We start from the raw sequence: 10924 nt of genomic DNA, 5'->3' as shown, positions 1-10924 counted from the left end.
ATATGTTTTTTAAGAGTTTAGCCTTTTTAATATTTAGTGTTGATATTGATTTGACTGCACTGACACTATCAGACGAGAAGAAACTTGAGCTGATCTGAATAATGCTTCTATCTGAATTAGTCTCATATTTGATGAAGTTTGCATCATTGATTCTATAATTTTCCTGTTTATCACTGTGAAGCTGCTTTGAAACAATCCATACTGTATAAAGTGCTGTAGAAATAAAGCTGATTGACTCAAGTAATATTTAATTAATAACTGGATCTTCTGCTGAAAATGACTTCTTTCTGGTGACGTATGCAGGATTCTCCAATCGTTTAGCCACACCCACATCTCAACATCCAATCAACAACCGATGCATAAAACCAAGTCCCGCCCTACTTTTTTAATGTTGTTGATAATCTGTTACACTCACAATACGGAAGAAAAGATCATGTCAGTGAACCCGGATTAATAGAGTAATGGAAACTATCGTGTCTAATGCCGGTAAAGTGTTATTATCTTCTTCTTGTTAATGACTAATTTATCTAATCTCTACAAAATCACTTCAGCAGCAGAGAAAGGCTGTGGTGTGGCGCTGTGTCTCTTCTGCTGTGTTTTTCTTTGGGTTAATAGCTGATAAACGCAGATGTTATGTTGCATTTATTCATTTAGCAGACGCTTTTATCCAAAGCGACTTGGAAATGAGAAAAACAAGCGATTCAAGCAGATGGTGAATAAAAGAGAAATGAACAGAAATGAACACTAATTTGGTCAAAGGATGGTTAAGTGCTGAACTCTGAGAGTGTCTAAACATCATTATGTCACCTGCTAATTAACACACACACACACACACACACACACACACACACACACACACACACACACACACACACACACACACACACACACACACACACACAAGGTTAGCATGAATTATAAGGACAGTTTCTTATTTATTTATTATTTATAAAATGGCATCCTGTTGCTTTACTTATTTACAAGGACATACAGTATGTCCTAAAACATCACTACACAAAAAAGCCAGAAAGGTTTGTTAGTACTCTGGAATCACCCATGAAATCAAAATGGGTTTTAAAGTTGTTTATATGATACACTTGTACATGTTTTCACTAAAGAGGCCTCGATCCTGTCCTGAGATCACCCCAATCTTGTGTTCCTGTCAAATCTTCACAGACAGAAAAGAGAAGTAATGCAAGACACAATTTCATCTCTACTGTTTCCCAAATAACTGAAAAACTACAATTTCCCACTACAATCGAACCGTTCTGTTCTTCTCTACATCAACTTTCTACTTTGCAGATGTAAAAGAAGAAGCACACTTAACTATAATGAACATACTTTAATATTTAAAAAACCATCTGGTAAAAACACTAGTGTATCTTACAAAACTACACAATACCTGATCTGAACTTGCTTTAGGCAGACAGGGTGTGAATGTCTCAGAGGTGGCAATGTCTGTATTCATCTGTGAAACAGAGAATGAAAATAAATACCGCTGTATGACATTTGCTGGAGCTAAAGAGCTGCAAAATAAAAGACTAAATCTAGAAAAATAGACACAAACATGGGTTACTCTGAAGTCAAGCCGAGTCTCGGGACCGAACCGCTCCTTCAAGGACTGTTTGCCATGATTTATTCAAGCGGTGTCTACTTTTGACAGTGATGATATAAAGAAGGGACTGAGTAAATAAAAAATAAATGAATAAAAATAAAAAAGAGGCTGTTTGGAAAGTGTTTCACACACACTTCACACTTGGTCTAGGCATAATGAGTGGAAATCTTAAGTGGGGTTTAGGGTTATGTTAACTAATGTTAACACACAACAGAGGAACCTTGGTGTGATTTCTGATTCAGAGCTGAAATTTGAAGTTAATGCTGTGGTTAAAGGTAACTTTTTTTTAAAATACAGAGGAGTATTGCTAAATTGAAGAGCTTTTTATCTTTTAAAGATGTGGAGATGGTGATTCATGCTTTTATTTTATCCAGACTGGACTAGAGCGATTCGTAATATCTGGGGCTGTCTAAGACATGTTCCTGTGTAATAGGAACCTGTGCAATACAAGCTCCTGTTAATGGTTTTTAAGGGTCTATGGTCATGCTCAAGAATATATTTTAAGCTTGTTACAGCATCATGCTGCTAGACCTTTAGGATCGTCACAGAGTTTGCTTTTATATGTCCCCAAAATCACTAAAGGAATAGCCTCTTTCTACATATACTGAATTCAATTCAATTCACATTTATTTGTATAGCTCTTTTCACAATACATATCGTTTCAAAGCGGCTTTACAGAGAATGCATGTCAACATTACAATTTAAAGAATGCAGTTAGCAAATAATGTAATAATTTAGGCAATTAATTTACAATCACTGTTAGCAATTGAAGGTAGAAGCAATGAGCGTCTGGAAAAATGAATTACATATGAACAATAATTAGGATATGGGACTCATTTGAATGTTTCAACGTGACTCCAGTGCACAAAGAAATCTGGAAAATAAATGATAATTCACCATCAATGGAAGTGCAACTCAAGCAAACTAAGTTAATAGATGCTCTTTGATTTTCTGAACAAAAATAGACATTTTTCAGATCTCATGACCAGTAGATGGCGCTGTTCCCAAATTTGGTACCCTCAGATCATGGTGATCAAGTTTCGTTTTGCCAGATTAACATATTGCCAAAATATAAAAGAGCAGTTTTGAACTGGTGGTTGTGCTATGGAGTTGGTCCTAGAGACCCCAAAGTTGGTCCGATTACTATTCAGAACCAAATATACTCCAGTGCTCAAAGAAATCTGGAAAATAAATATTAATTCAGCATTAATTAATGTGCAACTCATGCAAACTAAGTTAATAGATGCTCTCTGATTTTAAGTTTTGAACAAAAATAGCCATTTTTCATGACCAGTAGGTGGCGCTGTTCTTAAATTTGGTATGCTCCCTCAGATCATAGTGCTGATGAAGTGCATCAAGTTTCGTTCCAATAGTTTAAAGTATTCCCAAAATATAGCATCTAATGTAATTTTGGGTTGACATCATTAAATCTTGAATCAGAATATCTTCCTCTTGCAGAATCTCTTCTCTGACGAGGGCGGGGCAACCTGTCACTCACATGAGATCCACCAATAGCAAACCACAACCATCCATCATCAATTTCCAATGGACAAAATCAAGAACTAACCCCAGAAGTCGTTTCATTCAGATATACGTCACAACAGAGAAGACGAGTGCAACTTTCATTTCATGCCGACTTTAAAGTGCACAATCCAACACTGTTTTTCAACTGCATTTAATCAGATCATGTGGCATGTCATTGCTGCTATGATGTTTCTTCAGGAAGGGGAGGTCGATCAATCAGAGAGTCTCGATCGACCACATACGGCGTGACATCGGGTAACCCGGATATGACACAGCAGCTCACAGCACTGCAGGAAGTGCTCATGTCACACGCCTCATTCCTGTGCGCAAAAACATACAGAGAAAGTCACATAAAGGCTCTTTTCACCATCCAAACAATTCCACACGGATAAAGTCCCATCCATTTCTTCTCCATTTCATGGTGACTTTAAATACTTCCTGCTTTATGTGTGTATATGAGGTCATCTATTGATGCTACGCAATGCAGTCGCATTAATATAGAATGTGCATGACAGGAGTGTGTTGATCAGGACTTTACAGTCAATAAGTTATGTTTTTATTACCTAACAAAGATGAACAAATATATTGATAATTGTTAGTTGTTGCATTAACTAACGTTAACTTACTTTTTTTTTTACCAAAATTAGATCACAGTTCATTTGTAGGCATTACATCATGCAGTGTGATATGAATGTTACCATTTTTTCGTCCTCTGGTCGTAATACTCCACACTAGAGCAGGTTCTGAACACAGATTCCCTAAACCCCCCGACAACAAACAGCTTATCGTCCAACACCTGGAGCATCAGAATCAAAGAACTGTTACTCATGTGAAACATGTCCAGTATATGCGACCAATGAAAACTCTCGTTTCAGCAGATGTCCGTATCTCACCTCAATGCCGAAGTTGCTGCGTGGGTTGTTCAAAGGTTCCACATCATGCCAGCGGTCAGTGAGAGGGTCGTAGGCCTCGGCACTTCGCAAATGACCGGCACGATCAAAACCACCAACCTTGAAGCATAAATGTGCGTTTATCTGTTAATATATGGCTCCAATGGTTTTGCAGCCATGCATGCATTTTTGAGAATCTATTTTTGTACAGTTGATAATATGAGTCTCATTTGAACACCTTATTTAGCATTTTTAAATTTCTGCGTATAATACTCACAGCATAAACTAGATCTCCATAAGCGATCACACCGACATCTCTGCGATGGCTGCCCATGGGAGCGATGAAAGTCCACTGGTTTGTTTCGGGGTTAAAGCTCTCAGCTGTGAAGAGACACTCGGCGCCAGTAAAACCACCACAGATATAAACCTGCCAAACACAAATACAACAGAATGAACACACTGACAGTGTCCAACATGCTCTTATACCAGTAAAGTGCTTGACTTGGGTTGGGTGAGGGTTCTTACCCTGCCCTGCAGTGAGGTGGCGCCGGCGCCACTCCTCCGTTGAATCATGGGTGCCAGCATTGTCCACAGGTTGGTGTTTGGGTTGTAGCTCTCTGCTGTTTTAAGATGCTGGTGTCCATCACAACCTCCAATGGCATAAATGAGGCCGTCCAGAACAGCAACACTAACGTAACATCGCCGTTCGTACATGGGACCCATCTAGAGTGTAACACACAGACAGCACTAAACAAAGCTGCCTATCTGAACAGCATTACTGCAATACTGTGGGGTTTTTCTTGGACATGTACCATGGTATTACCATACTTGGTTGGACATTACCCAAATGCTACAGTACCTTACAGTGTCTTTAAATGCCATATAAATATTATAACCAAGTGGTACCATGGTATATATCAAAGTACTATAGTATTACCCAAATATGGTTCCCAGAAAGGCTAGTGTTTTTGGATCACCACCCAAGTTTCATATCAGTCATGGTTTAGTCCAAATCCATACACCATCCAAAGTCCCAGTAAAATGAAACTAGCTGATTCTCAGAACCGTATCAGTGCTCACCTCATGCCAAGTGTGTGTGATGGGGTTGAACTTCCTCACACTGCTGCAATAATTCTCGCCATCAAATCCACCAATGCAGTACACAAACCCACCGAGGACCGCTGTGCCATGATCGGTCCTGGGACGCCCATCCTCTTGAGTAACACTGACCCAGCGGTCTGCCCTCGCATCATATGCCTCGATCCTACTGGTGGCAATGCTTATGTCCCACCCTCCGATGGCCAATAGGATCTCATAGGGCAGACGTGGGCGTGTCAGTTGGGCTGAAGTGGTGGCTCCCTCAACAGGGAGGTCAAAAATGGCCTTCATTGCATTGTCGAGAACGGCCGAACACGCCTCGTTCTCCGACAGCAGTGTGTTGTTCCTTACACTGTTCATGAAGTACTCACGGGACATCAATCCCAGTCGAACCTGAAGCACAGTGAGGGAAGAGTTACAGGCAAATCTAATTATGGATATATATGTTATGCATAGGCTAAATAAAGTCCAACTTATTTAAGTGGGAATTTAACATTATATTGAGTTTCTTCTTGGTTTGATAAACAGTAAAGCAAAATGTACTTTATCTATGTGAACCCTTGAACTGACATTTTTTGTCTTTTTCAGTTTTGTTTTTTTGATCATTTTGCCTGTGTTAATGCCAACTGCATAAAATTTGGCACAAGTGTGTATTTTTATTGGAATTGTACTATATTACCCCCATTTCCTTTAATAAATCTATTTTACTCCAGTAACACAAAATAGTTCCTCTCAGGACCTTAAGGACTAAAATGTCCCCATTGAAACCCATTAAAACTGACATTATTAACCCCAGGACCATTCTACTTTAAAATGATGCAATCTTTGTTCATAGGCTTTCATTCTGTTGGCAAGAATTCAAAATTAATTTTTTGACTATTTTTTATCAGATGGTGCCATTTTCTCAGGTTTGGCCCATAAAGCAAATACTTACTTTATTCCTGTTTTCTGCTTCTGCATATTATAGAGCCAATCAAATAAATTATGTGTGTGTGTGTGTGTGTGTGTGTGTGTGTGTGTGTGTGTGTGTGTGTGTGTGTGTGTGTGTGTGTGTGTGTGTGTGTGTGATATTTGAGAGAGAAAAACTCTAATGGCATCTAATCTGGGATCTAATGGGGAAATGTGGTACTGCATCCAAAAAAAATCTTACTGAAAGCTCATTCTTTGAGATATCAACCTCAAATTTGGAACACAACTTATTTAGATTCGTGGCTTTGATTTTCTAGCAGTTTTAGAGTTTAACATGTTTCATAAAATATATATTTTATATAAAATATTGTTCATAAATCATTTTCATAAACTTAAACCTCTATAACTTTTTTAATTATTTCACTTTTTAACCTTTTTTTACTTCTACAATAATCTGCCAAGGGTCTTCTTTAAAATGAGACCAAACTTAAGTCTGTGCTCCCAAGCTTCACATTTTTATGTTTTTGGACATTTTTTAATTGACGCACAAGGGTTAAGCTGTTTATATGACAATCTCATATCATTTTTTTCTCTATATGTTGTATATCTCAGTGAGTTATACCTTATTTTGAAATATAAGTGATTATTGTCATGTTTAGCATTTCTGAAATATAAACAGAGGTAAGAGTTTATACAGAGAAAACTATGGTTAACGTGATGAATCTGTCGCACCTTTGGCAGAAGCACGGCGATGTGTTGTCTCCTGTTTTCAGGAGCGTGACTGATCCAGCGGAGGACGGCCTCAAAAACCACCTTCTCCTGTTTGACATTCAGCTCATCTTTATCAGTGATCTCTTTAAGCTGCTCCAGCGAGAGCTCCAGGAACTCCTCAGACACGAGCAGAACCTCCTCAAAGTGCCGCAGGATGAAGAGCTTGGCTTTATGGTGGAGCTCTGAGCAGGACTGGAAACGCTCTGTAAACCCGCAGATGCCAATGCAGTTCTCCGAGCATAACTGCGTCTCCAGAAACTCACAGCAGACCTCTATCAGACCTGAGACCAAGAACTGATCGGCCGCCAGCAAGAGCTCCGACACGTTCTCTTTAGAAATGAGGACAGGTCTTCCATAAGCGTACCGAATAATAAGAGAGATGATATCTGAGGAGACTCCTGGAATATCATAGGAATGTTTGTTTTCCATTTTGACTGATGTGGAGAAAAGCATCCTGTGAAGAAAATGGTATTAATTTCTGAAGATGTCACTATTAAATCAGACATTGTACAATTGCAAAGCTTGTCTTTACCTAAAATAAGGGCTGCAGGCACACATGATGATCTTGTGAGCTTCAAACTCTTTGCCGTGAACTTTGATGATGACGTCTGTGAGTTCTCCATGTAACTGAGCTTCGTCAAAGAAGTTAAAAGCTGCGGTAATTAACTCTTGCTTCATGTTTTCTAGCTCAAATTTAACCTTAAACTGATCAAACTCTGATTCATCTCATGTTTCAGTGAAATCTGCAAACGCTCAAGAGAATTCTAGAATGTTTGTGACATCATAGTTGCAGTTCATCATTTTACTGCTGCTTCAACATCCGTTTCATCCTTACAGCCTTGACAGTTATCATCAACATTAAATATGAACGTTAAATTAAATCAATGAGCAGTACAATATTGGTCAAAGGATGAGCCTTTTATGTTTTAATGTGCCATTAAGCATTTTCAAGGAATAAAAGCACAGAATAGTTTTTGAAAGAACAGAGTGTTTTTATTAAACTTTTAAAAATGCTGGGTTGAAAACAAGCCAAGTTGGGTTGAAAATGGACAAATTCAGAGATTAAGTATTTTTAACCCAGCAGTTGGGTTAAATGTTTGTCCAATGTGCTGGTCAGTTTTATTTAACTCAACTATTGATTAAAAATGACTGTATTTCTTGCTTAAAATGAACCCAAAGTATGTTGGAATTTAACATTAATTACTATGTATAATAAATGAAAATTTATTAACAAGTTTAATGAATAATAATTAAATAATAAACATTTATTAAATTGATTATTAATAAATATTCTCCTTTTGATTATTATTGTTTCCTCTAGTAATTATGTGTCTGATTTTAATTTCCAACACATTTTGGGTTCATTTTAATCCAGACATATAGTCATTTTTAATCAATAGTTGAGTTAAATAAAACTACCCAGCACATTGGGCAAACATTTAACCCAACCACTGGGTTAAAACAACCCAATCGCTGGGTTTGTCCATTTTCAAACCAACTTGGGTTGTTTTTAACCCAGCATATTTCAATAATATAAAATAAATTTGCATATTTATGGTTCTCTGATGTTGGTTAATGGTCACATGACATGCAGGCAAATATTTCATCTTTTATGTTAGGTTTTTTTATTTATTTTTTTATTTTAAAATTATATATTTTCATTTCTTTTTTAATGGTGTAATAATTTTAGCTTTTAATCGGAATGAAAAGCCTTCATGGAAAACCTTAATCAATCCAACTGAGTTTGATCTGAATGAAATTTCGATCGGATTGGAAAGGGTGATTTATTCCTTTTCTAATCAAATCGAGAATACATGTAAACACTGGATCAGATTCGGATTAAAAACCAAAACAGGAAAGCACTGCGCAAGTGGAATGACGTGGGAATGACCTGTGGAAGTTTTTCTAACAAAATTAAAATGAAAAACAAAATGCTTAATTGGATCAAATAATAAATCAAACTCTCAAAACGGCCGCTCAAATGAAAAATCAAATGCATGAACTGTACCAAAAATAATTTATTTGATATTTAATTTTCATTATTAATCCAGAATAAACCTGTCATTCAGTGCTCAAATGATAAATCAAACGTTCAAACGGACACTGCAAACAATAAATCAGTTAGTTTATTTTACAGTATGTGTACTTACAGTGTACCTACCCAAGAGAGTACAGGTAACTACATGGGTTAAAGTTAGGTTCAGGGTTAATACCGAGTTATAACCCAGTTATTGTAATTGTTATAAATACATAGTAAAATCTACAATACAGTCGGAAAATCTGAGTTTTGAGGCAGTTATGAGACACACTCAAAAACACCAGAAAACTGGTTTACCAAATCAAAAGGACATTCAAACTCACACACACTAGACCTTGTTATTCATGGGCTGTCACTCTCACTGAAGGCTTTAATTAAAGCAGCTCGTTTTCACAGGTAGGTTAATAGAATCTAATGAGGCCACTGACAGTTGTTGAGTTTTATGATGGTAGTTTGGTTGACCAGCTGCTCCTCGAGGGCAAATTAACTCAACCGCTCTGCCCATATCACACGCACGACACAATCATGAAGAAGCATGAATCAGCTGAAATAAGCAGCTCAAGGTTCATTAGCACTGGGCATCGACTAACGGCTGACACTCCATCACCAATTAAACCAGCACTAGTGTCAGACTTTAATTAGGTTTGACACGATTAAAAGAACTAAAATGATGTTTGATCATCTGACAGCACTGAAAATAACACTGGCATTACTTATATTTCATATTTTAAATGACAAAATGATACAAATCATATCCAGCTTTACAACTTGATAGCATACAGTGATACCATATATTTCTTAACATCACACTGCTTAACAGATCAGTACTTCACATTCAAAAATGAGTTTGTGCAAAAGAACATAAATTTATATAGTGAATTTAAAAACATTTGAATGAATCTGAAATGATCTGTGATGCATTATAGAAAGTAACAATATTTGTTTAATGACTCAACGAAAGCTATTATAAAGTGTAAAGTTTATTTATGATTAATCTTTCATGATTCAGTCCTTTAGCGGCCTATAATCATTCGAGCGTCCCACTGTCAGAAGCTGCTGTTTGTCCATGAAGACGAATGCGAGAGCTGCGGCGGCAGGAAACGATTGTTTGTCGTTTCTGATTGAACGTGTCATTTCCTGTAATGACAGGTGACGCCTTGCAGGAACTGCAACAGAAAGCCATTAGCGAGAGAGTGATGAGTGTTATGAGATCAAGCAAAAGCTCAGCGTTGATTTCATTCATCACCACCGATCGCTCGGGACGCGTTTGCATGTCGTACATCAGTCCATCGACAGATCATTAATATTCTCAGAAAATAAAAAGGCCTTTGAGGAACAGATGAATGAGGCGTCGCAGACACGTAAAGAAGTGAAAAACTATCTCAGACGTTTTGTTTGGCATCAGAATCACCGTTATAGTTTGTGATCATCTTCTTAGAAGCACACGTATGGAACCTTAACAATATGAAACCTTCATATATAGAACCTGTTAGTAGTGAAATGATTTAGAGTTCATTCCTGTGATACTCAGCTCAGAGATCTGAACAGATGGATGGACGATACACTCCACTGACCCCGATGATGAACTTCCTGTCGGCACAGGAACATAAAGCCGCAGTTCTTCAGTCCTTCTTGATCCTTTGTAGGAGGAAACAAAAGTGTCTGAATGATCTATAGATCAGCGTTGGGAGGGTGAGAGTGACCTTTCGTGACCCCGCCCCCTTCTCCACCGCTGTGACTGATTGGACAATCAAGCGAAAACAAAAACCCACTGCTGGCCGGGCCAATGATTAGCCTTGATTTATACGGGAAACCCGGGGTTATTTTTCCAGTGGCAGGATGTTTTATAGCTGCTGAACGGAGGAAAAAAAGAACAAATGGACAATCAGCTAAAACAGGCTTTGCGAATCAGGGTGTTGATGACAAGTTCATAATTATTTTTTTTTTTTAAATGGAAAATTACATCTATTCATTTAACAGACAATGTTTAATTCTCTCATGTTTAGAAAAAATAATTTATTAAGAAGCGCTGCATAATTTCTTGATCTTGTTGGTAGAAAAGTATTGCCAAAATATAAA

At 37.5% G+C, this 10924-nt stretch overlaps 1 protein-coding gene across 2 annotated transcripts; it reads right to left on the bottom strand.

Moving 5' to 3' along the window:
* Positions 1-2166: 2166 nt before the first annotated feature.
* Positions 2167-7789, bottom strand: LOC137034087 (kelch-like protein 10). 2 transcript variants are annotated; one of them, XM_067406695.1, is made up of 8 exons: positions 7340-7789; positions 6769-7261; positions 5110-5520; positions 4555-4752; positions 4307-4456; positions 4033-4149; positions 3838-3935; positions 2167-3459 (listed from the first exon to the last, which is right to left on the bottom strand). In XM_067406695.1, the coding sequence occupies exons 1-8, from the start codon at positions 7483-7485 to the stop codon at positions 3321-3323; spliced, it is 1752 nt and encodes a 583-aa protein (XP_067262796.1). In that variant the 5' UTR covers positions 7486-7789; the 3' UTR covers positions 2167-3320. The 2 variants fall into 2 exon arrangements, with proteins under 2 accessions (XP_067262796.1, XP_067262795.1); XM_067406694.1 differs by having other exon boundaries at positions 6769-7412.
* Between the last annotated feature and the right edge of the window lie 3135 nt (positions 7790-10924).

The sequence above is a fragment of the Chanodichthys erythropterus genome, chromosome 13, assembly GCF_024489055.1.
Source record: "Chanodichthys erythropterus isolate Z2021 chromosome 13, ASM2448905v1, whole genome shotgun sequence".
NCBI classification, from domain to species: domain Eukaryota; kingdom Metazoa; phylum Chordata; class Actinopteri; order Cypriniformes; family Xenocyprididae; genus Chanodichthys; species Chanodichthys erythropterus.
This window is presented reverse-complemented; position numbering and strand designations above follow the sequence as displayed.